Source organism: Amphiprion ocellaris, chromosome 14 (assembly GCF_022539595.1).
Source record: "Amphiprion ocellaris isolate individual 3 ecotype Okinawa chromosome 14, ASM2253959v1, whole genome shotgun sequence".
NCBI lineage: Eukaryota > Metazoa > Chordata > Actinopteri > Pomacentridae > Amphiprion > Amphiprion ocellaris.
Window position 1 is genome coordinate 31,212,763 of NC_072779.1, and position 27,369 is coordinate 31,240,131.

The 27,369-nt window shown below is 39.3% G+C and overlaps 1 protein-coding gene across 2 annotated transcripts; it reads right to left on the minus strand.

Moving 5' to 3' along the window:
* Window positions 1-3,151: 3,151 nt before the first annotated feature.
* bckdk (branched chain ketoacid dehydrogenase kinase) lies at window positions 3,152-26,727 on the minus strand. Of its 2 annotated transcripts, XR_002748013.3 has the most exons (12): window positions 26,335-26,727; window positions 21,461-21,529; window positions 21,264-21,374; window positions 17,785-17,832; window positions 15,028-15,147; window positions 13,580-13,678; window positions 13,035-13,108; window positions 11,094-11,222; window positions 9,419-9,508; window positions 7,972-8,127; window positions 6,392-6,651; window positions 3,152-3,334 (listed from the first exon to the last, which is right to left on the minus strand). XR_002748013.3 is itself a non-coding variant. In XM_023296547.3 (11 exons), the coding sequence occupies exons 1-11, from the start codon at window positions 26,581-26,583 to the stop codon at window positions 6,507-6,509; spliced, it is 1,290 nt and encodes a 429-aa protein (XP_023152315.2). In that variant the 5' UTR covers window positions 26,584-26,727; the 3' UTR covers window positions 3,152-6,506. The 2 variants fall into 2 exon arrangements, 1 of the variants encoding a protein (XP_023152315.2); XM_023296547.3 differs by having other exon boundaries at window positions 3,152-6,651.
* Window positions 26,728-27,369: the final 642 nt, after the last annotated feature.

Below are 27,369 nucleotides of genomic sequence, written 5' to 3' on the forward strand. Positions count from 1 at the left end.
ATTCAAATCACAAGTAATATTTGTAAATAATGTTTTTTTAATGTAAATACGTAAAAATAGGACAATTTTTACGGTAAAATGTAAAAGAAAAAATTAGTATTTATGAGAATACAGATTTTTTTCCATTGGATTTATTTTACATTTGTATAGCTGTCTTTAAAAATGTGTAAATTAATGCTTTATTTCTGGAATTTTACTAGTTTTTATTTATTCATTAAAAAAGCAGGAAATATCTGTAAAATAGCCATTAAAAACTGGTCTACCATTTTTAAAATCCTTCATGTACAGAATTAGTTTGATCAAATAACGGCAAATATCTGTTAATGAATTTTTTAAAAATTTTTTTGGAGAATGCATCGTAAATTTACTGCAAATCTATAAATATATAGATTTTTGATGTGGACGTTTTGTACAGTTTTAGTCTGTTTCTTTCAATATTTAAATTATTTATATGGTTTTACTAGTTATTATTTATATGTTAATAAAACAGAGAATAGCTGTAAAACAACCATTTCATTTATTTTTATCCTTCTTTTATCCTTCATGTGGGGTGGGGGGGGTGGGGGGGGGGGGGCTTACAAGGCTACATATAGAGACAATCACTCTCACATTCACACCTACAGGCAATTTAGAATGATCAATTAACCTCAGCATATTTTTGGACTGTGGGAGGAAGCCAGAGTACCCGGAGAAAACCCACGCATGCACAGGGAGAACATGCAAACTCCATGCAGAAAGATCCCGGGAAAGCCGGGACACGAACCAGGGATCTTCTAGCTGCAAGGTGAAAGTGCTAACCACTACGCCACTGTGCAGCCCATTAATGTACATGTTGACTGTAAAAATAATAGTAATGTCCTATTTTTACAAATAGTGTTTTGTGTTTTGACAGTGTTCACATGTAAAATTATTTTATTACATTTAAATCAGGGCTGCACAGTGATGTAGTGGGTAGCACTTTCGCCTTGCAGCGAGAAGACCCCTGGTTCCCGTCCCGGCTTTCCCGGGATCTTTCTGCATGGAGTTTGCATGTTCTCCCTGTGCATGCGTGGGTTTTCTCCGGGTACTCTGGCTTCCTCCCACAGTCCAAAAATATGCTGAGGTTAATTGATCATTCTAAATTGCCCGTAGGTGTGAATGTGAGAGTGATTGTTTGTCTCTGTATGTAGCCCTGTGACAGACTGGTGACCTGTCTAGGGTGTCCCCTGCCTTCACCTGAGTCAGCTGGGATAGACTCCAGCCCCCCATGACCCTAGTGAGGATTAAGCGGTGTATAGATAATGGATGGATGGATGGATGTACATTAATACTTTTTTCTAATCTTTTCAAATCTATAATTTAACAAAACGGGGAATTCTGTGAAGCAACAGTTAGAAAAATATTATTATTTAATATATTGAGATTTTCTTTCAAAAACCAGCAAATATCTGTGAAATAGTATTTTTTGTTGACTTTAATGCAATAAAAATAGTGCAATTTTACATTCAAATAACTGTATATGTATAACTGTAATTTACCAAAACATGGAAAATCTGTAAAATGACTGTAAAGTGAAAAATCGCAGTTAAAATAATTCATTTTTAAGCTGCACTTTGTTTTTGAATACCAGACTGTCAGGATTTAGTTCTTGAAGTTTTTGTTTTTTAGAGAAAAGTTCATGGCTGCAACTATCAGCACACGTCAGGACAAATTATACTAATAATCTGGTTTAAATGTCTAAAAAATAAATATGATGACTGAGAAGGACGTCAGTTTCTCCTGAAATGCAAATTGAACTTTCACACACTTTCACATTCAGTTAAAACAGAAATAATCTGTTTAGAGTCTATCGAGTAGAAAGCAGCATTTATCAAACATTAATCCATTAAACCACCGCCTTCATTCACCTTCAGCAGGAATCTTTGACAGAATAAAGTGCCATAAAAGAAACACAACTCCGTCTAACTTGCAGAGAAACAACAGAGAAGCTATTAAAGCTCGCACACCTCTGTGAAAAATAAGAAAATGAATCCCTTTAGTCTAACTTTAATGTTAGAAAACTGAAAATAATCTAAATATAGCTGAGAGGTGACTGTTCTCAGTGTTAATTATTGTTATCAATAGATGAATTATTTCAATCAGAAAGTGAAAACAGTGAATAATACCATCACAGTTTCTTCAGTTGTTTGTTTTGTATTTAGTTCATAAAAATCTTCAACTTTATTTTGTCGTCTGCGTGTTGGAGGTAATGATTAAAAATTAGTCTAAAATGACATAAATCTTGTCAAAAATATTTTACTAAATGTCCCAGATGACTAAAACCGATTCAAAATTCCTAAAATGTGTCCAAAATGCATAAACTATTGTCCAAAATTACTCAAAATTCACGTGGATGTCCAGGTGCAGGCTCACCTGGGAATACATGGCACCAGGATGCATTATGGGAAGAAGACCAGCCAGTGGAGGCAGTGTGATGCTTTGGTCAACGTTCTGCTGGGAAACCTTGGGTCCTTCCATCCATGTGGACGTTACTTTGATATGTACCACCTATCTAAGCATTGTTGCAGACCATGGACACCCTCTCATGGAGACGGTATTCCCTGATGGTTCAGGAATGGTTTGAGGAGCACAACAACCAGTTTGAGGTGTTGACTTGGCCTCCAAGTTCCCCAGATCTCAATCCAGCATCTGTAGGATGTGCTGGACAAACAAGTCCGACACAAAATTGCAACACTTTTGCCTTTTTAAAAAAATGTTCTGGCACTTTTGGTTTCCTGTATCGCTGATGCAGGTCAGTCTAGTTAATGATTTGTTTTTGGCTGATTTGCTTCATGCAGCTTCACCCCAAACTCAAAAATATTTTCAGATATTTCAGCTGGTGCTCAACAATCCTGTCCAGTGGGGTTATTTGCTGGCTAAGTTCAAGCATTTTCCATTATAAAATCCTATAAATGATGCTTAGAGGAGCTGTTGTTGGTACAACTAATGAAATGAACATCTTGTTTATGGAAAATATGTGGATTTCATATGTAAATATGTGTGTAGTTCGTTCTTTAGCATGCCTTGTTGTGCACAGATCTCTGAAAAAGTCAAGTTTTTACACCATCTACACATAAAACATTCAGACCTGTTGGGTGATAACAAATAGAAATGAAAGATCACTCTCAAAAAGTTCCAACCAAATGAGATTTTAATATCTACAGAGTCCTGAACACAACAGAAAAATACGTGGGAGAAACTAGTTTCAGTTGAGGAGACAAAACACTCCACATTTAGTCAGTAACAACATTCTGCTTTACGCTGGAGGTCCTTGGTTTGTTTTGAATTCTTATTATCATCACTTTTTCTTGATGAGCTGCAAAAAAGAAAAAATAGAAAAACTAGAAACCTAGAAAGGGGAAATATTTTCTTCTTTAAAAAAAAAAAACAAACGCTTCACTTGATATTTTCACATACATTATTTTCCATTCTGCCTTCATTTGTTTCGACCAGCAGGGGGCGCACGGTGCACAGTTTATGCTCGATAAACTGGAAGCGTACAAACCACCTTCAACATTTTGGAATAAAAAAAAAGAAGGCTGGAATTTTAAACCGTGCTACGTGGTGTTTAGTCTAGACAAAGTTACGTACGTTCTAAAACTTCCAAGACCTTCGAAGCTACGAAAAACACGCTAATTCAAACAACGGAACATAAATATGGACCAAACTAAATCAGATTATGTTGTTAGGTTCTCACAACAACAAAATAACATGAGCTGAAATCTCATCTGTATGTAAACCAAGTGGACAAAATGAAACATGTGACTTCAATCTGTGAGATTTTAGGATCTTATGTGATTCATTTACATAAAACAATCCAATCATCCCAATAGGTAGTCTATAAAAACATCATGTTCAACTCCAGAAACAAAAAATGAAACTGTTTTCCACTCGTGATAGTTTGAAGTTTTTGTTATTAACAGCTCAGACTCCTAATGCCCCTTCAGATTAAAAAAAGAAGAAGAATATATAACACAAAAACATGCTGCCGGATAAAACGGTTCAACGGTTGATCTGTTGCTTGACAGCTGGGGAATGTTGAGGAGTGCTAACGGTGAAGACGCTAATTTATGAACCTCCTGACTCGTCTTTAAGGTTTTTTCTTCTTCTATAATGTATTAATATTTGATTTTTTTCGCCAGAAACTCAGAGCGACGGAGGTTTGGGAGCCATTTTCTTGCACATACATTTAGATCACAGCTTGATTATGTCAGTTTTTTGGTATAAAAACGCCAAAATAATCTATTTTCACGTGTACAAACAAGTTTTATCCTCATGTTTAGAACACATATGGTGAGCCCTTTTACTATTTAATACTGAAGCTACACTGGATTTGTGTTGCAGATGTAGTAATTCATTTCCTTCTAGTAAAAAAAGAACATTTCAGGCATCAACAATGGTCATTTTAGCATCATTTTTACCATTATATGTGGGGTTTCTCATCTCTGTTGTCTATGAATTACATTTATTTGCATCTAAAATACAACTAATTCTAATTTATTAACTCTTTAATTCTCAATGTTTACATTGTTCCTTATAAATTATCTTAAATTAAGTTTGTAGACATCTCGAAGTGGATTTCTGCCCAGTCGAGATGTAATTAAACATATCTTGATTTAGAGTTTTGACTCAGATGTCCATAGTTAGATCAGAAGCTATGGCAAATCGGAGGTAGTTTGCTTTTCAGACGTATTACAACATAACAACCGGGCTGGAAACCCAAAAAAAAGAACAGGAAATCCGCTTTCCGAGCATGTTGTCACGGAGAAGAATGTGGACGAAATGCCGCAAATTTCGACAACGAACCTCTAATAAACGAAGCTCTTGTTCTCCACAAAGTCGTCACTCATGATCTCGTCATATTTTACGACATTTTCAAGCAACTTCATCCACCACAACCTTCGTCCTAGCTTCTGCTAACACCTACAACAACTCAGAATAGTCTTAATGACATTTTAGATATCTGAAGCTTTTATTTTGAAAAGTCAAAACTAATTTACACAGTTTTAGATGTCTGCAGCTATTGACTAACTTTTGAAAACTGAATTATTTTCTCTCCAACTGTTTTTACTGTGCATAATGACGTTTTTGATATCTGGAATTAAAACCAGTCAAGGTGTGAATTACGACTCGTCAAAATGATGCTGTTCATAGCTGTAATTTTAATTCCAGACAGTTAAAACCAGCTAAGAAATGTTAAAACCGGATAAATACCATAAATGCATCGAGGTGAGATGACACAGGCCAGCATTAGGACTTTTGCTTTCACAGATTTACTCTAAATTTACAGGAAAAGGGCATGAAATAAAAAATAAACCAAAGCACAAGATGTAAAGCTGTTTGCCGTTTCAAGATAACAACGTAATCAAGCTGTGATCTGCACAAAACTGACCTAAAACCTCGGTCGATCTGAGTTTACAGCTCAGAAACCCTGTTGTTGACTCATCCTGAAATGTGTTCTCATAAAAAAAAAACTAAAACTTGAAATACAACTGACACATTTTCTTTAAAAAAAAAAAAAGAAGTGAAATAAAACAGAAAAGACAACGTCAGACAATACTTCTCTGGTATGTTGTTATGGTTACGGTAAAGTGATAAAAACTGCTGTGATCGGCGCCTGAAAATCTATTTATTGTGCAAAAAGACATTGAAATAACGAGGCTGGCTGACGTGTTGTGCACCCGTGAGAAGCAGTAAAGGCAACGAAATAAAGAGAAGAACAAGAAGAGTAGAAAAAGAAAAGAAAAGCCGGCATGCAGTAGAAGGACTAGTGTCACACAGTAAGGCAGCTGAATATCTCGGTTGGCCTCCCCGCCCAAAAGCTCCACGAAAAAACACTGAGCGGAGATGTTCTCAAAGAAAAATCCGTTAATGAGCATTTGGTGTTTTGGCAGTTTCCTTCAAAGGAGGTTTCGTAGGAATAACGGTTTGTCTCTAAGCTAAAACTGTCCTCAAACAGCCGATCAGAGGAGGAAATTTAAACCCGATCGTCAGGGACAGGGCTGCTGGAGTGTCTCGGAAGTTTCGGTTGAAACATTAATCTTTAAAACGTCTACATTGAGGCTATGCAAGCGGTAACTTCAAGGTGAACTTCTTTAAAACTGAAGCTCCTCTTCCTCCTCCTTCCTCTCATCATCATCATCATCATCATCATCAATGTCCACCATCATGCACAGTTTGTCCCGATAACCCAAACATTCGAAAAGTTCATACGGCCTCTAAAAACTTCAAGACGACATGCCACAGGGTACAAAACACGAAGGGAAACAACTGAAATCGTCAACTGGAGAGCTAACATAGCTTATAATCAGTCTAAGGCAAAACAAAAACAAAAGAACGAGTAGTGGGTTGGTGGGTTTGGGAGCTTTCTTACTCGGCACTGTGAAGGCCGACGTTGTACTCGTCGGCCTCCGTGGTGGGAAACCCTCGGCACTCCCGGGAAGCCTGAATCCTACGTCGGGATCTACGGGGGTAATCGTCAAGCAGTTTTACACTCTGAAGCTCTCTCCTTTGCCGTCGATGTGGCGCAGACGAAGGTAGACGTCGGTGCCGATGCCCTGCATGGACTGAATGGACAGAGAGCCGCCCAGGTACTCGGCGTAGGCCCGAGACGTGGGCAGGCCGAAACCAAACCTGCAGGACAAGACAGTACATTGTCGGTAAAACGTGAATCTAAGTTAGAACTGCACAAATAGTGTTCAAAGCAAGCACCAACTTTGTCCCTGAGAACATACTACAACTGTTCAGAAGTCAAATTGCACATTATGAAATAAACGGGCTGTGGCACACCCACACATGTCGGGACGTGGCGCGTCTTAAGGCTCATGTCACCATATTTGAGGCTAAAACGGTCAACCCACTAACAATAGTAAATCGAAGTGTAAAACGTCATTTCCTGTTGCCAGCAGGTGGTGCGATGACTGTGAATGAGTATTATGGATGTGATCAGGGTAGGACTCTGATCAAACATGTACAGTTTGAGGCAGATTGGAGCATGTAGATGGGAGTTAGACAGCACTTCCTGTTTCATGGCGAAGGATCAAAGTTCCATGGCCCTTTGACTTTTCATCATTAAAGCCTGTTATATATACTGGCCAAATCTGAGGTCTGTTGGATTTCAAATTACCTCCTGATCACAAGTTAACCCCAGAAAATTACCAAAATCTCAACAATTAATTCAAAATGGTGGACTTCCTGTTGGGTTTAGGGTATGGCTCCAAGAGGCTTTTTTGTGCACCCTGATGTTTTCCATATGCCTACCAAATATCGTAGATGTCAGTGAAACGTGCTGCGGGGGCTAACTGTTACAAATACTATAGGGGGCGCTATGGCACATGCAGCCTCTAGACACATACAGTTTATTTCCTTTATCCCATTGTGATGTGAGTGCCAATTTTGGTGAGTTTTTGAGTATTCCTAACCTGTCAAAAAAGTACTTCCTGTTTCATGGTGAAGATGTGCTACCATGGCAATGGCATTTATTTATTTTTTAAAATAATGAGTGAAATTAAGAAATATATAAATGTGGTTAAAGCAAATGGCTTTTTTTATCCAAATTTTGAATGAGATTTGTAGAAGAAATGGATTTTGATGAAATACTTAATTTTCTTAAAATATTTTTTGAATAATTTTCCAATCAACATCATCATCAAGTCACAGATGATCAGTTCAAGGACCATCGGAAATTTCAACAATTCATCCTGTTTTCTCAGTTTCTGGTTCTGACAAATGGCTTTTTCTTTTAAATAATGAATATCACGATTTTAAGCCCAAATCTGGTTGAATTCTTTAATTGAACGGCAAATGAGTAGTTGAAGGACCATCCGAAAGTTGAAGGTCTGATGATTTTTTCTATTTTTCTGCCTCTAAAGGTTAACCTTCTGACACAAACATGAGCAAATCTGAAAATGTGGGAAATACTGAGCAGGATATTCTGTCCTTTGTAATTGTTACCCGTGCATCGGGTTTGACTGGTTCCCACTGTTGGTGATGCTGTCGAAGAGGTTGCTCATGCGGGGGTCCTGGGCGCTCTCCTCAGCCGTGCTGAAGTGGTAGTCCATCACCTTGTCTATTATGTTGTGTGGGATGCCGCCGCCACGGTCAGAAATCCTAAATAAACGAAGAAAAAACAAGTTGGAGGCTCTGGAACTAAAGTAATCCTGCTTTCTTTAAGTTGGCCACCTCACAGACTTAATAAACTTTTAATTGTCCGACATGTAGGGACATTTTTCATGGGCGGTTCAAGGAACGGAGTCAGATTTGAACAAACCCATGAACTGCAGCCAGAAGTTGCTTGAAGTTAGTAGATTAGTACAAAAGACTTAAACTAAAGCTCCAACACACTGGAAGAAGCCAGCTAGGTTGGTTTGTGGAGTTACTCTGGACAAATCTATGAGTCGTAGCCAGAAGCAGACCAGGAAACACTGAACTAATACTTTTATAGTGCAAATGCTCAACAACTTTTAACTTTACCAGTTAATTGAATTATCATTAAAAGTCAATGTTTGCTGCTTTCTAGACTATAGATAGATGGATAAATACTTATTGATCCCGAGGGAAATTCAAGGAACCGGGCTGCACAGTGGTGTAGTGGTTAGCACTTTCGCCTTGCAGCGAGAAGACCCCTGGTTCCCGTCCCGGCTTTCCCGGGATCTTTCTGCATGGAGTTTGCATGTTCTCCCTGTGCATGCGTGGGTTTTCTCCGGGTACTCCGGCTTCCTCCCACAGTCCAAAAATATGCTGAGGTTAATTGATTATTCTAAATTGCCCGTAGGTGTGAATGTGAGAGTGATTGTTTGTCTTTGTATGTAGCCCTGTGACAGACTGGCGACCTGTCTAGGGTGTCCCCTGCCTTCACCTGAGTCAGCTGGGATAGACTCCAGCCCCCCATGACCCTAGTGAGGATTAAGCGGTATATAGATAATGGATGGATGGATGGATGGAAATTCAAGGAGTTTTGAACAGGTAAACTAAGCACCTGGCTAACGAATTATAAATTAAATAGACAAAAAAACGGTAGAGGCTACAGCTCCTCTCTGCTTACAGACATTTGAAAATCCCAGTTTAGCGTTACTATGAGCCTCAGGTAGCTAGCTAAACCAGCAGACTTCTTTTTTCTATATAGCAGTTTGACAGCAGGGAGGTGCACTTGTTTTATTCATCTTTACATGCAGCCAGAAAACACACCTTTAGCTTCATTTCATTTCACAGTAAGAGGCTCCATCTGGTGGTACAACCAGGTACTACAGCAAAACTACAGTACATTTTCTGATATGCAAATAGTACTGGGTTTACAATAAATCAGTAACATGCCTTAATGCTAACCACACTTGTAATCTTCCCAGGAATTAAGGCCTTGAAATCCAAATAACATGAATGAAACACAACGTTTGTCTCTCACCTGATGACAAAATCAATGTCATTATTGGCAATGGTGACGACCACGTCGGGCACGTTGTATGGGGTGTCCAGGTGGCTTTCCATGGTGGCCCTGAAGAGACAAACATCGAGAATACATGTGAAATACTCAGTAAAATGTGAAAAAAAAAGTAAAATTGTGTTCTCATCTATAGTAGGTTTAGAAATAAACATTTCATCTGTGGCCTATAAGGTTTTGTTGACATATTTCATTCTATCCAGGTTGTTTTGGGTGATGCAGCAGAAAGTTTGATGCTTTTTGGTGCTAAATACTCAGAAATTATTGCTTTTCTCAGTTGACGAATGCTCAACTCAACCAACTAAATAAATCACACTAATGGGTAGTTAAGTGATCTGAAATCTCTGAGAGGTTTAATTGTAAAAAAAAAATAAATGGCACCTGTGAGTACACTGACCTCAAAACTAATTAAAACATAAATCAATGAAATAACTCTTTTCTAAATCACCTCTTGCTTCCGAACTTGAGTTAGCGAGACAAGAATCTCGCTAGCTCAGAGCAGCTCTAGCCAAAAACTTTTCTTTTTTTGCTTTCAGAATTTGGTTAGAACAAAGGGTTTCTTTTGAAATTGATTGTGATGAAAAATGGCAATTTTAAAAATATTTTCTGAATAATTTTCAAGTCAACCCACAAGTCACATGTGATCAGTTCAAGGACCATTGGAAACTTCAATGATTCATCCTGTGCTCCCAGTTTCTGGTTCTGACAAATGGCATTTTTAAAAAATGATGTAAAAATGAAATGATAAAATATCAGAATCTAGTTAGAGCAAATGAATTATTTTTTTAGCAAAATTTTATATGAAACTTGTAGAACAAATAGATTTTGGTGAATTATCTAAAAAAAAAATAGATTTTTTGAATAATTTTCCAGTCAACCCACAAGTCATACATGATCAGTTCAAGGACCACTGGAAACTTCAATAACTGTTTTCCCAGTTTCTGGTTCTGACAGATGGCATTAAAAAAAAACAACGAAGTCATGAAATTAAGAAATATCTAAATCTGTTTAGAGCAAATTGTTCATTTTGAAATCGATTTTGATGAAATATATAATTTTTTAAAATATATTTTAAATGAAGCCGTGCATGATTAGTTCAAGGACTACTGGAAATTTCAGTGACATCATTTCATCCTATTCTCTCAGTTTGTGATTCTGACAGATGGCATTTTAAAAAAATGAAAAAATGAAATTAAGCTATATCTAAATCTGACTAGTGCAAATGGTTTACTTTCATCAAAATCAGTTACATCTTTATTGCTCATTTCTGGATAGAAAGAGTCAACTGATTGATAGTAAGACCAAACTCATTATTAAGAAGTTTTATGGAAGGTCTAATTTTGCTTTACTGTCACCGTTTAAAACTTTTAAAGCAGCTAAATTAGATCAAGTTTCACAAACAATTCATGAGAAACTGATAGGAGAGTACAGGAATAATGCCAAGCTCTACTATGAGCCAACATTAGTCATCATGGCAGCTGTACGGACAAAACGAGTGATTCTAAAATGATTATACAAAGCACAATGAAGCTGTCAGCCTGAGTGATAGCTGAGCAAACAACTGGAGATGGATGCTACGCTGCAGTTTCCGCCTCCAGACGGTGAGGAGGCAGCAGCTTGGTGTTGGTGATAAATTCACCTCATGGCGTTCTTCAGGAGCTCCGGCAGGATGTAATCCAGAGGCAGCAGGATGAAGGGGAAGCGAGCTGCGACGTGCCCGTTGATCCTCACCCTGGGAGAATTACCGTACTGGTGCTCACACAGACGTCTGCATGGACAAGAGGGATATTCGTTACTATGCAGACGACTCAACACTATACAACACACACGCACTGTCATGTTTGAATTCAAACTTCGTTATTTCTTGACTTTCTAGGCACTTTGTCATGTCAGTGCAGCTATTTAACGTCATGTTTAACCTTTTAGCTGTGTGCTACTAAGCTCTGTGTGATGGGAACGTTGTCAGTTTAATCTGTATTGGGCTTGTTTTTACCTCTCTTTATTCACTCCCAGTATATTCTGAATCGATTGTAAGATATTATAGCTGGAGACGAGAATAGAGCATGACTGATTTATCTGCCTATCGCATATATATTCCTATCTGCATATATATTGTCTGATATAAAAGCCTATTTTAAATGAACACTGCAGAAAAAGAATAAAAGATAAGTATAAACTGTTCAGGACTCCCAGTTTGAAACGCCCACCCAAGATCCAAACATCCAGAATTAAGTATAAAATCTAGACTAAAAACAAAACAGAAAATTCTATTATGCTATGTATGTATGTATGTATGTATGTATGTATGTATGTATGTATGTATGTATGTATGTGTATGTATATATATATATATATATATATATACACACACACACACACACACACACACACACACACATATAAAATGCTCAGGTCTCGCAGTTTCAAACGCCGATCCGATGAAGTATAAAATCCAAACAAAATCACAAAGGTTCTTTTACTTTCTGATGAATTTTTAACATTCGACATGTCGTTCCATTGGTAATTTCAGCCAAATCTCAGCTGAATCACTTTATAAAACCTGTCTCCTGTCAAAGTTCATGAGAAATTAACAGCTGGCACTGAACAGATTGTGTAAAAAAACAAGAAACAAAGTGTTTCTTGACACATCTGTGAAGCCGTTAGTGATTTATCAGTGACTAATAGTAGCTTGAGAAAAATTTATGAAGAAGTATATTTTACTTTTATTTATTATTTATGACACTGTAGCTGTGTGATACTGCAAAAAAAAAAAAATCTCTCTCCTTCTAGTCATGGTTGCTCTGTTTCCATTCAGGTGCAGTAGTTTATGTTGTAGTAAAATCCTTTTCTTACTTCTTAAAACCTAACTGATCCAAAAACAGTCTCTCAACTCGAATCTTGAATTATTTAAAATTTTCTGTATTGCTTTCCTTATTTCCTCCTTCTCATACGTAGCTTCTTTTGCTAAATGTTGTTTAACTTTTAAGCTAGTTTTAATTGCTTTTTAATCATTATTTGACTACCATTTCTAATTTTTCTGTCGTATAAGGCACTTTTTAACTTTGCTTTCAAGGACTGCTATATAAATAAAATTTATCATTGCTATTATAATAATAATAATAATGTATCATATTAATTTATTTAAATTATACGATTATAAAGCAAAGCAACAGGATAATGCTGTTGGATGAAAAGTTAAGAGTTCATCACACATTTAGTCGTGTTGATATTAATATTAAATACTGTAATATTGTTGATTTTGTCGTGTTCGAAAACCATCCACTGCCCTGAACAAAAACGCATCATTTCCTCGCTGACTCACTGATTATTAGTTTGCACACAGTAGCAGCTTCGTGTCGACCTCAGTCAAAGTAACTGACCCCGAAGAGGTCATTCGATAAGATTAGAGAAGGCAAACAGCAACGATAGCTCGTATCTTGCTCACAGCTCCCAACATGTCTGTTCCTGAAGGTTTATCTAGGTTTATTTAGCTGAACTCTGACTCGCCTCGATCATCGGAGAGCTCATACAGGAGCAGAAAGTCACGGAAAGGTGACAAATAAAGCTAACAAACACTCACCTGGCAAAGTCCACCCACTTCTCTATGATCTTTTTGGGAGAGAGGCGTCTGCAAATGATCCCGACGAAATCACCCTGAAACAAGGACAGAAACACAGATTTTTTTTTTACTCAAATCAAAGAAAAACATCACATTTAAATTCATTTCAAATAGCTACACTGTTATACATTCAAATACCTTAAATTACCAACTACAAAACAAAAAACTGACAATTTATCGGATGCTTTCTTCTGTAGAAAATTTGCTGTTGTTTTAGGGAAATTACTGAGCCTGAAATGATTTAATTACATCCTGTTTCTATAGACGTTTTCTTCTCATTTGCTTGGTGCTGAGAGCCACAAACAAGGTGGAGAAGTCAGAAACAGAAGGATGGTTTTGGTCAAACAACAACATTACAGTGACCCAATGTTAACCCCATGTTTGGCTAGAAAACGTGACGACCAACCCTCCACTAATAGATCACCATATGTCCTCCTGCACCGGACAAACATCACAGTTCAAAGGTGACAAAAAGCCATCAGAACCATAGAAACGGTGGAGCGTACGTTTTCTTCGTGGAGGGCGAGGTGGTGCGTGGCCAGCATCCGGATTCCCAGACGAGAGCACAGTGTCGTATCCAAGAAGTTGCGGATGATCGTTTCATCCTGGAACAGCGAGAACAACTGGTTAATGCTTCACGGACACTTAAAAACTCAAGACAGTAAAACTGTTTTCATAGCAAAGCAGCCATTAGGAGCACAGAATGAAGCCTGACATTCTTTAAAGTCCTATTCCGGCAGAAAACATGTTTTTTTTAACCTAGTTTTTTTTTACATGCTAGAGAACATTTGAAGAACAAAAAAGCAGCCAACGCCATAGCTGAACATCGAAGCTGTTGTACTCGATGATAAAAACACAGATCCAGACTGGCAGACGTTACTCAGAACACATCCAAGTAATAAATCCTGTATTCCAGTAGGGTGAGGTTTTCTGTATCATTATTCTTTGCCAGAGTTGAGTTCAGGTTCTTACATGTAATGTTGAATTTCTCCAATATTGTAACTTGTCATTGTGTAGGTAGGGCGTTTACACAATCTGAGTGAGTCTGAGAATGGAAAACAAACCTCTAAATATGTAATTATAATACAGACTGATGAGTTTTGAAGGGTTAATTTAAAACATTTAGAAAGCCTTTAAGGCAAATATGAAACAAAAGCAATAACGCAGACACAACTTTGGTTGCTAGCCTAGGATTGCCAACTGCTAGCACAGGAATGCTAGCTGCTAGCCTAGTAATTGTGGATTCCAGTTTCCAGCCCTGGAATGGTAGCTTTTGAATTCTAGCTGCTAGCCCAGGAACGGTAGTTGCTAGTCTAGGAATGACAGTTGTTAGCCCTTTAATGCTACTTGCTGGCCCCGGAGTGCTAGTAGCTAGCTTTGGAATGCTTGTGACTAGACTAGGAATGTCAGTTGTTAGTCGATGAAGGCTAGTTGTTAGCCTAGTTGTTAGCCTATGACATTTGCTAGCCTAGGAATTTCCGTTTCTAGGCTGGGAATGCTAGTTTGTAGCCCAGGAACTTTGGTCGCTGGCCTAGGAATGCCAATTGCTGGCACAGGAAGGCTAGTTGCTGGCCTGGAAATGCTAGTGACCAGCCTAGAAATGGCAATTATGAACCTGGGAATGGTAGCTGTTAGCCTAAGGATGCCAGTGACTAACTTTGGAATGCTACCTGATAGCCTGGCAGTGCTAGTTGTCAACCTAAGGAGGTCATTTGCTAGCCTAGGACTTGTAGTTGCAAGGCTAGGAATGTCAGTTGGCAGCACAGGAATGTACTTGGGAAAGTTAGTGACCAGCAATTATGCTAAAGGAAAATATAAAACAAAACCAATAACCGGCCTAAAACATTCAGAGAAGACCACGACCATCAGTGGAGAATTCATTCCCAACATAATCCCAACCCAACCTGCAGCTACATTCTGTCTCTCTGACCATTCATTTACAGAGCATCTCTACCTGGATGTGTCGGCGGCATTCCCTGAAGCCCTGAGCCAGCCTGGTCACCACGTCTTTGTGGTCGTCCAGCAGCTGCTGCACCAGTTTACAGAAACGAGCCTCCATTTCCTGATCCTTGATCTGTTAGGAGGCAAGAGCACACTTCACATTAAAAACCTGCAAACCTTGACTGAGTGCATTCTCTTACTCTTTATGTAACTGTGTAGTAAATTAAAAATCTAAAATGTAAAGTAAGTGATTGCATAAGTGTTCACCCCTATCAAGTTGATATTTAGTAGATACAGTTTGAACTACAAACAGCACTGAGCTTGTATGGATAGATCTAAATCAGCCTGAACATCTGGATGTTGTATTTTTATCCCGATATTCTGTCAGTTTGCACAAGGACTGTAGGTGAACAGCCCTTTTCAAGTCCATCCATGAATTCTTAGACTGAGGTCTGGGTTCTGACCTGCCACCACCATGCTTGAGATCATGATGCTGCTACCACCATGCTTTACATAATGATGTTGCTACCACCATGCTTCACGTCGTGATGCTGCTACCACCATGCTTCACATCATGATGCTGCCACCACCATGCTTCACATCATGATGCTGCCACCACCATGCTTCACATCATGATGCTGCTACCACCATGCTTCACGTCGTGATGCTACCATCACCATGCTTCACGTCGTGATGCTGCAACCGCCATGCTTCACATTATGATGCTACCATCGCCATGCTTCACGTCATGATGCTGCAACCACCATGCTTCACATCATGATGCTACCATCGCCATGCTTCACGTCGTGATGCTGCTACCACCATGCTTCACGTCGTGATGCTGCTACCACCATGCTTCACGTCATGATGCTGCAACCACCATGCTTCACATCATGATGCTGCCACCACCATGCTTCACGTCATGATGCTGCCACCACCATGCTTCACATCATGATGCTGCTACCACCATGCTTCACATCATGATGCTGCCACCACCATGCTTCACATCATGATGCTGCTACCACCATGCTTCACATCATGATGCTGCCACCACCATGCTTCACGTCATGATGCTGCCACCACCATGCTTCACGTCATGATGCTGCCACCGCCATGCTTCACGTCGTGATGCTGCCACCGCCATGCTTCATGTCGTGATGCTGCTACCACCATGCTTCACGTCGTGATGCTACCATCGCCATGCTTCATGTCATGATGCTGCCACCGCCATGCTTCACATCATGATGCTGCCACCAACACCATGCTTCACGTCATGATGCTGCTACCACAGGGGATAGTGTGTTTGTGACAATAGGAAGTTTACTCTGTTTTCTGACTTTTTGTTGTTTTAATTTGATCTAAATGTAACTTTAACTGCTCCGCCATGTTTATCCGTTGCACTGATAGATTCAGTTCTTTAAACAGAAATGCTATTTTCTTTTATTGATCTTTCCTATTGCTTCTATTTTGCATTTTTTCCTGTCACTGTTAAGTTGTTAATAAAGCGTTTTAATTCTACAATTTCCACAAAGATAATTCACTTTTAAAGCTTTCCTGCAGCTCAAAGGGCATAATCTCTCCCTTTTCCTAGAGTTTTTGACTTCTAATGTTAAACATTTGCAGGGAGTGTTTACATTGTTGGATGGTGGCTTCAGAATGATCAAAACAGCAAAGCAGAAGCAACTGGATCAGACCGGTGGGGGGGGGGGAAATAAAATATCAATCACACTTGACTTGCACGGCACCATTCATGCAGATTAGTGCAGCTAAAAGGATTTTACAGGTGGCTGACAAGCCGATAATGAGACACTTTGAATGTCAACAGTAAAACAATCGGAGACTAATGCACACAGGAAAGAGTGGTGATGATTACACGAGATTTTCAGACATTATAATTTACTGTTAACTTTTATAGAGCAGCTAAATCCACCTGAGAGTCTCTGATGTTTTGGCCCGCGATAATTAAAAAGCAATTTGCCAACCCACATGACTGTTCAGAGTTAATAAGGGTCCTCTCTCCTGCTGGTACTTTGCTCAAATCAGACTGTGAAAGGACCTTTTAGTTTAAACCAACCGAACCGGCTGAGTCATCTCTTCTGAAATCCGTTTATACAAGCCGAAGCAGTGATGCAGCGCTCTAAAATATACACAGGCTCATACTTTTATACGCACTGTCAGAGGTTTGTTTTACTTAATCTGATGAGTCTGTTTCAGGCAGCATCTCAGATCTAAGTGGCAGCACAAACGGGCGCCTGCATTTATACAGAGCAGAACGGAAAACATGTTCGGTAGGTCTGTCTGCACCAGCAGAAGAACAATCTGTCCCCTTTGTCAAGAACTAAAAACGGAAAAAGACATTAAATAAAGCGCAGGGGGGGAAAAGGCTGTTCACGGTCGCTGTCAAACAGGGAACGACTGGAAAGAACTGACCCACATTCCACACCAAGATGAACCCTCGATGAACCTTGAAACTGAGGTTAAACTAGCTGTCAGCAACTTTATGATTGATGACTGAGCAGCACATTGTTCCCCTTGGATCCAAAAATTTACACACTCTGCCACATTATCGATATTTGTCTTATTATTCTTCTTTATGCATCTTTTCCGAATTGAATTCTAGATGTCACAATGTGTCATCTCACTTAAACTGACACTTAAGCAGACCTAATTTTTAAATTATTAGAGCCTTTATTTTAATAACACACATAGTTTAACCAATCCTGAGGCTGAAACATGACACTGCACTTTTAACGCTGTGTGTGATACTCACCTGTGGAAAGTCACTGAGCATGTGGTAGGCTCTGATGTACAGTTCATGCTGTAAGAAAAGAGAGACTACAGTTAGACTGATTCATCAAACCAGACCTGAACTGGCCCCTGATCGGGCCTTATGGCTCCACAGACCCCGACAGACATGTGGCTCACGTTACAGAACATTTCATAAAGCCTCTATAGGATTACCGTGAGTTACACAACCACTTACCTAGAAAATCTGCTTTGTTTTCCCGTTAATTTCACATTTAAATGACTGGACCATGTCAAAATGTTGCTCATATCCTGGTTGTGTAACAATGAAAAACCAGAATCTGCTCCAAAAATGATTTCGTTTTTGATCAAAGAGCAAATTCTGCAACTAAATCCATCCTGACCTACATTATGGCACACAAAAGGAGCCTCGCTTTATGCAATCGGCACAGAGGAGCTCCAAAAGGAAGGAATTTGGGTGAAAGTTCATCAGCTGCGAGACATGCAGAGACCGCAAATCAGTCGGTTACAAAGAGCCTGCAGGGGAAAGTAGGCCAAGACAGAACGCCAGAAACACGACAGGCTGCAGCAGAATCTGATACCACATTAGAAACTAGTTTTCACTTCAGAGTGACGGTTTGTGAACCTTGTGTCGCCGTAATCTCTGTACAAGTGGGCTTGAAGGAATTTTGTTTGTCCTAAACGGCATTTCAAGAACTCGACTGCAATGTGGCTGCAAGAATAACGTCCCGTTGCTAAATCACAGACTTGGCTGAGGAGATTTTTCAATGGAATGACCTTCTGAAGAAACAATCATTATGACGACTGATGAAAGTAGGGACACGGGCAGAAAAAGTTAATTTAGTCCACAAGAATTCAGGCCGGACTGATCCATTAGTGTGCCCACATCAGCCTGTCACAGATATACCAGTGTCAGCATACAGTGACTATACAAAATAGTCACCCGTCTGGGAAGTTTAACTCTTTCAATAACATTCAATGCTCAGTATAATTGGGCTTTTGTGACCAGAATTTACAATAAAAACTGTCTAAACTAAAAACAGATTTCTACGAGATAATGTCAGTCAAAGAGATAAAATGTAAGATAAGTCAGTATTTAGTAGCTGCACCTTTTGGCTACATACCAGCAATGAGTCACCATGGACAGGTCTCAATCAGCCTGTACATCTAGACACTGTAATTTACCCCATTCTGCTTTATAAAACTGCTTAAGCTCTGAAGCTTTTCAAGTCCAGCCACTAATTCTCAGTTGGATTGCGGTCTGGGCTTTGATTCAGACACTCCATAACATTCACCCTGTCGTCTTTAAACCACTTTTGTGTAACACCGTACGGCCGTAAGCTTCGTTTCATCGTCTTGCTCGAAAACAAATCTTCTCCCAAGTCTCAGTTTTCTTCATCAGGATTTCTCTACACTTTGCTGCATTTATTTTACCCTCTAACTTTACAAGACTTCCAGGAACTGCTGCTGAGAAACACCCACATCATGATGCTGCCACCACCATGCTTCACATCATGATGCTGCCACCACCATGCTTCATATCATGATGCTGCCACCACCACCATGCTTCATATCATGATGCTGCCACCACCATGCTTCACATCATGATGCTGCCACCACCATGCTTCATATCATGATGCTGCCACCACCATGCTTCATATCATGATGCTGCCACCACCACCATGCTTCATATCATGATGCTGCCACCACCATGCTTCACATCATGATGCTGCCACCACCATGCTTCATATCATGATGCTGCCACCACCATGCTTTGCAGTAATGAAAGGTTTGTCAAACAAAGCATCTAGTCTCAAACTAAAGATCCTTCTCCCAGTTGACTTCAAAGTCTCCTCTATATGTCTTCTGGGGAACTGTATTTGAGATTTAATACAAGTTTTTTTCTGTTGCTTTCTTTGCCATTCTTATATATTTGGACATTTGCTAGTAAGTTCTTCAGAGGAGTCATAGATGTCTTGGTGGCCTCCGTCACTAGGCTGTTGCTCAGTTTTCTTCCAAGGGGGCCCTCTACAAGCTGTCTAATAATGTGTAAACTATCTTCTATAGAACATAATACAGAAAAATACACTTGTTTGTTCGGCAAAGCCACTCCATTGTTTACAACAGTGTCAGCACTGTCTGCAGCACATGTAGCAGAGCACATGGTGGTGCAGAGTCAAGTTCTAACTAGTTAATTGATAATGGCTTAAAAAAACACAACATCAGCCTGGCCCTGGACCCCATATAACTTGAATAAAAGCAGAAGGTTGACAGATTAAAGGAAAAACCAACATAAAGTGAGCTAGTAAGGTGTTGGGTATTGATGCTATTGAGGTTTTCCACTAAAGGTTTATGATTTCAGATGTTTGCTGCTCTTAAGAGTTTGCTTAACAGTGAAATGTCACATCAAGCCAAACCAAATACAGAACACTGAAAGCTGCCAGTTCAAACACACAAGTGCTGACAAATCAGGCTGCAACGAATGTGTCTGCAGCTACAGTGATGTTCTGTATTTCTAATAACTGGTATAAACTATTAGCAGGTTGCTAATACACTGTCACGTTGTAGCTTAACACAACAAGTAAAAGTAGATAAATACCCCTCTCCATTCAAGGGAAGCTCTTAAAGACAAGCTGCGAGTAGAGTCTGCAATTTGGATCAACTCAGTATCTTGTCTAAAGGCACATGAGACACCAACCTGCTCTACTTCCTAAATCAAATTATCCTCCAACATGGGAACAGCAGAAATGACCAATAACTGTATGGAAGCACCTTAATCCTCTGAAACCTCTGAAAGGTATGGGGTCTTAAAAAATAACTACACCGCCAAAATAAAGCCATTCATCACAGCCAGAAACTGGAAAAACAGGAAGAATTGTGAGTCTTCCCAACAGTCCTTGAACTATACATCTTTGACATGCCACTACACTGGAAAACTGAACCAAATCTAAGCTTAGAATGTAGATTTTCCTTAAAATCACTCTATTCTACATGTTTCATTGAAAGATTTGCAAAAAATAAACAGTTTGTAGTAACAACATTCTGTAAAAAACAAAAACTTCTGTGCTTGTCTGTGCAGTTTTAAAGCTATCAGTTGTTTAGCTGTGAACAGCAGTAAGACAACAACAAAAAAAAAAAATCTGAATTTTTCTGGTGAACTGGACAGGACTGCAGGCTGTGTTTACACAGAACAGATGGGAGACGAGTACAAAAACACTTGGAAAACGTTGCGCAAGTTGCTGCACAAAAAAACATGTCTGAGTTCTTCTACTTCCCGCTATAATCGATCACTTTCTATAGAGGTGCAGGACTTTATATTGAGCCCTCAGCTTGGGGGTCGAGTTTCTGTCCTTTCATTCAGTCACAACTCCCCTGTGCCGTGGCCTAGTTGTCACCTTCTTATTATAGACTCTGACGCAAGGCTGGCTTCACGTATAGCCCCATACGCTGAGGCCACACGGCGTCCTGAGAATGCGCTCTTACCACTTGCAGGATGGTTGGGTTGCAGCCGATGATGAAGGGCAAACTACGGAAGCCCTTGATGCGATGGGCGATCCGCACAGGTAGCTCCTTGTGAAGATACTTGGCACTGCTCTGAGATCACACACAGGAAACAGCGGTGAGTCAAAACGAGCAGCTTCTTATCGAACTTACACTCAGCAGTTCTCTGAGATACTTACCAAGATGTGGTGTCCGTCCGGAGACTTCCCAGAATACAGCAGGGTTGCTAAGGTCAGTCGCACTGAGGCCTGAGGGGACAAAAGAACACACTCAACTACTGCAAAACACTTTAAAACTATTAAACTATGAAATATATCTTCATTTATTTCATACTAGTGCTTACATCGCACCTGATTTTAACTCCTCACAGCATAGAAATACTTTCATTTCTATTAAACCCCCCATTAAACTATTATTTAACCCAATACAATGAAGAAAAAATGGTTAATTTGACAAAAGAAGCCAACATTTTTAAAAGTTGCATATTAAATACAAGCATCTATTACAGGAATGCTTTGGTTAAAAATAAATACATATAAAACATCTTCAAGGATCTACAGTGCAAATATAAACTTATGTCAACACATAAATCACAAAAAACTGCCCCACACAGACAACAAAGTTATCACTGAGGTCATTTAGAATCAGTATTATCATTAAATAACGTGTTTTCAACAATAATTCACGTAAATATTCATAAATTTGTGTTCTTAGTATGCTGTTTTTATCATTTATATTGTATATATAGTGTGTACACCTCACCTCTTTTATTTATAGTTGTGTTTTCTTGCTTTTCTCACATCACTATGTCAAAATATCCCCTTGTGAGACTAATAAAGGATATTCTAGTCTAGTCTATTCTATAAAATTCCCCATTTAGTAAACAGTGTCACACTCAAAACTCTATATTAACCAAATTCAAAAGGATTTGCATGAATATATGACACCAAAAAAGAAATGCCAGCCTGTGTATTATAGCCAGGTAGTATTAACAACAGTAAAGAACTTTAAAAATCCAGCAAAAATGACTCTAATATCCATTTAAAGGCCACCAGACGTTGTACAGACACATATTTTTGCACGCAGGAGTCGGCTTGGCTCAGCAGAAGAAGGTTATTATTGCTCATTTATTAAACCTGGAATGCTTGTTTAAACTGCAGCTAATGAATAACTGTGGAGTGACTGGATTAAATTAAACATTTACTTTAACCGTTACACCTACACGATGACTACATGAAAACACGCAAAAAGACTCCAGCAAAGGTCACATTAGAAACACCAGCATGAAAAACCCTCCACAAAACTGCACAACCTGCTAAAATAACTGTTAAATATGTCTTTAAATTAAAAGTCCAGTCAGTGACGATTATCAGTTCCCATACTGAACCCTTTTCCAATCCTCAGTGTTGTTCTTGTTAATTATTCCTGATTGTGCTTCTCTGTCCTGCTCACAGCTTTATCTGACTGGTTCCATGCAAATAACAGCTCATCAAGACCAGAATTTCAACAATTAATCAAACATTTGATTAGTTGTCAACTGATGAGTTAATCACCAACTATTTTGAGCAGTTTGAGCAATTTTTTAAGATAAAAATAATTCAAAAGTCACAGTTTCCTGCTTCTGAAATATGATAATTTTCTGGTTTCTTCCCCTCAAAGAGAATAAATTTCATTTCTTTAGGTTGTGTACAAAACAAGGCACGACAGGATCCCGTCTTTGTCTTTGCGAAACACCAACGAGCACAAGACCAAACAAGTAACTGATTAAAATTATTAACAGACTGATCAACATTGAAAATAACTTGCAGGCTAGCTGGAGGACAAAGTGTAAAACATGATTAAACTAAGGTCCTTTAAGAAGGTTTTGTGTCTAAATCTTGACACCAAGAATTTCATTTTCACTGCTCATGTACAGTGAAAAGTATTTGCCCCCCTACAGAAATCTTCTATTTTTGCAAATTTCTCTCACTTAAATGTTCCAGATCATCAAACTAATATTTATATTTATTGAATATTAGACAGAGATAACCCACAAAACAAAGAATGCAGTTTTTGTAAGTATTTCCCCCCCTAAACCTAATAACTGGTCTGGCAGAAACAACTGCAGTTTAATGTTTGTTCCAGCTTGTGATCAGTCTTTTCATCACCATGGAGGAATTCTGCTCCACTCGTCTCTATAGAATAGTTCTAATTCTGTCACATTAGATGGTTTTAGATCATGAACTGAACTTTTCAGGTCTTGTCACAGCATCTCAAACTTTGACTCCTCCCCTCCACTTTAGTTCTTTTTGAGCCACCCATAGGTGGACTTGTTTGTGTCTTTGGGTCTTTGTCTTACTGCATAAACCATCAGTGTTGAGCTTTAGGTCATGAACTGATGGTGGATCTTCTCCAGGAGGATTTTCTGATAGAGATCAGAATTCAAGTCGTCCAGGTCCTCCAACCATCACACTACCACCACGTTTCACCGCTAAATTATTATTTATCTGCTAGAATATGGAGTTGTATGGAATTAAAAGCTACCTTCCAAGTTTCTGAGCCCCTTTAAAGGTCTTGTCACAGCATTTCATCTGGATTCAAGTCCAGACTTTGACTTTGACCACTCCAGAATCTTCACTTTGTTCTTTTTGAGCCACTCAGAGGTGGACAGGTTCTATTTTGTGATGTTTAGGTTCAACAAGCCTGGCAGGAATCATATGTGAGTGTGGATGCTGAAACTGAACCTAACTGATGAATGAATTTGGTCATTTGGAAGACTAGTAGCAAAGGGGGCAATTACTTTTTCACATAGGGTAAGATGGGCTGGACAGCATTTTTCCTTCAATAAATGAAATCATCATCTAAAAACTGCATTTTGTGTTTTTTGGGTTATCTTTGTCGTACAGTAAAATTAGTTTGATGAAACATTACAGTAGAAGATATCTGTAGGGGGGCAATTACTTTTCATACAGGGCAAGATGGACTGGACAGCAAAATAAAATCAACCAAAAACTGCATTGTTCTTCTTTGTCTTACATTAAAATAAGTCTAATGATCTGAAACATTTACGTTTTGACAGATATGCACAACTAGATGATTTCTGTAGGGGGGCAAATACTTTTTCACTGTATATTGGTTCCAGATATTGGTTATCAGTGTCCTTGATCTCTAATAATCGGTATCAGCTCCGATCAAACCACACTGGTTGACCTCTGATCAATAAAAGTAGGGATTTTTTTTAGGTGTTACATGCGTCTGAAGACGTCATTTGGACGTCTCATCAACACACAATCTGTATCTGGAAAAATAAAAATGCGTCACGTAAACATGTGCAACTCGAATGGACCGGTCAGACCGCATTTAAAGTCGGTTTGCTTCACTGTGGGATCAGATGTGACGTTAGCGGCTGGTGTAAATGAGCCAGATCAGGCACACCAAAGTCAAACAGCCATTAAAAATGTGTGTTTACCCTGACAGGACACCGAGAAAAGGTTTGCACGAGTACAGGGAAGCAGAAGTACATTTGCATACACAAAGCGGAGAATGTACCTCTGACCTAATTCTCCACAGTTGATGGAAATGCCCACATTAATCTGTCCGGTTTGTGCCTTTAATCACCCCGCGGACCCTTTTCTACCCCTCTGGAGCTGGGAAACACTGCACCAGATTAATGTGTGACCACGAATCACAAGATGACTAATTAAGCCGAGTACAAGCTGCACATTGGTGTTCTTGTAGATCAGTAGCTGCAGTTACACTTCACCCATCTGCATCAAAACTACTGCGCTGGCACTTCTGAGATTTTCTACCAATTCCACTGTAAATGACAACGATTGGATTTGTCATGCATGTAGCAACAGGGTGTTGTTTTATTTCTACATTTTATACACAGCTGCAGATTCCTTCCTCATTTCACTGTGAAGAAATCATTTGCTTTGTTCCAGTGAAATAGATGTGGCAAGCATATGATTAAAAAAATCTGCAACAATAGAGTTACTGTCAGAGATGATCTGCCAAAAAAAATGACACAAAGAAAGTCACAAGGTTTGGAAAGAGCGTCTTAGAGGGAAAGGGCGATTCATGTGTGACCAGTTTTTAGTGAATTTGTAAATCTGTGTGCACATTTTAACCGCACATTTGATTTTACCTCATTTTTTTTAAACATTCCTTTGAAAATTGTCTATGTATGATATGATGTTACATGAGTAAACTCGCTTGCTAATCAGTATAAGTTGCTTTAACATTGCATTAGCATTAATATGAATAACTATCTATGCAATACAGAAATCAACACATGTCTTGGGCTTCGTGTTTCTCTAGAAAATCTATTTCCAACAAGCAAAACATTTGCATAACTAGCCCTGCTGACTCCACAGTAACTGGGTCAGCTGCACCTCCATCGATGAAACTTAAAACTCTGCTGTTGTTGCTCAATCTTCACAGCTACAGCAACAACAACAACTTTTATGCTCAATATCAGTTCCAGAAAACAGCTGCTGTTGTCGAGTTTGTGTGAAAATCTGAGGAGCTGGCAAAACATAATGTCCTGCTGCGTTCAAGTCCTCAGCAGCAGCAGCAGCAGCAGTAGTAGTAGTAGTGATAGCAGTAATAGGAGGAGGAGTGGTTGTAGTAGTGAAATGAGAAGATAACGGGTTTGGTAGGATGAGAGTATTAAAGATATTCATTGTAATTGTACGCAGAGTTGTTAAGAATATAATGTATTAAATTAAAATGAATAAAAGTGGCTTCCTGCGTTGTTTTTTTTTTTTTTTTAAAGCTTCCATTTTGTTAACAGAGAGATGAGATTTAATTAGAAACATCTTAGTTATCTTAGCTTTGCGGGAAAATAATGAGATTTATCCTTTAAGGCAGCTACATAAATTAATTTATCAAATAATAGCTCTGGACCCGTATAAATGTTCGTTTAAGTACAACGGAGTGGTATTATCTGTCCACTCTGCGTCCCTGAACGCAGCACAGCCCGGGCTAACGGTTAGCTTTCAGGCTACAGGCTACAGCTAGCTTCCTCCGCTACCGACCTTCCGGCGCCGGAAACCCCGCAGCAGAGGCTCACCTTCTCCGCGGAAACATCGATGGCGGACTGGTTGTAAAAGGACGTGACAGTCTTGGACCGCTCCCGGGCCAGCTCCGAGATGCCCTGCATCGAGGACGTGGAGCGAAATCTGCGGTTCTCAGCGGCGGCTGACAGCGGCGGCAGTGTTTTGGTGGCCGGGGCCAGCAGGAGGCTGCCGAGCCTCGGCCTGGCCCTGCCGTTGACACCGCTCAGCATCTCCGCCGCGATACCCGCCAGTCCCGGACGCATTCTGGAGACGAGCTGCGATGAGCGAACAGCGGCTGCCCGGTTCCCGAGCTAACAGCAGGTCTTGCGGTTGCTACGAGGCCATAAGAATCGCGACGTCCTGGTACACAAAGGCACGTCTCTGGATACAGAAAGCGGTGCAGCAGGGCTCCGTACGTATTGGCCAGCGGGGGCAGAACCTGAGCCAATCAGTCATCCAGAGGCGGAGCCGCCGCTCGGTACTGGCCCGGTGTGGTGCCCAGACGTGATCCACCGCAAATCAATCAATAAAATTGGATTAAAAAAATAAAAACTATTTTAAATAAATATTACATAAAAACTGAAATAAAAATATAACCATTCTATTTTTATTTCAGTTTTTTAACTAATATTTTTTTAATCTAATTTTATTGATTGATTGATGTTGTACCAGGCAGAGGATCACTTCAAGTCTAAAAAAAGTTATAATAGAAGTAATAATAAATAAGTAAAATAAATACACGGATGAATAAATAAAGTGTAAAAGAGAAAAACTGAACAATGAAATAAAGTTTTAAAAAAAACTAGAAAATAATAAAATACTTATATAGAACACTGTCCATGCTGGCATTTTAGCCAGGCGGCCGCTCCAGCTCGGATTAGTGGTACTACATGGCTCGTTCTCTACCTCCTGATTACTGCTGTTTCACTGATATTTACTTATTTTCCAGTGTTTCTGTATTTTTTTTCATCTTCGTGAAACCTCACAATCAGATTTTTCAGCTCCTCTGGCAATTATTTTCCACATGGAGCCATGATCCGGACATGACG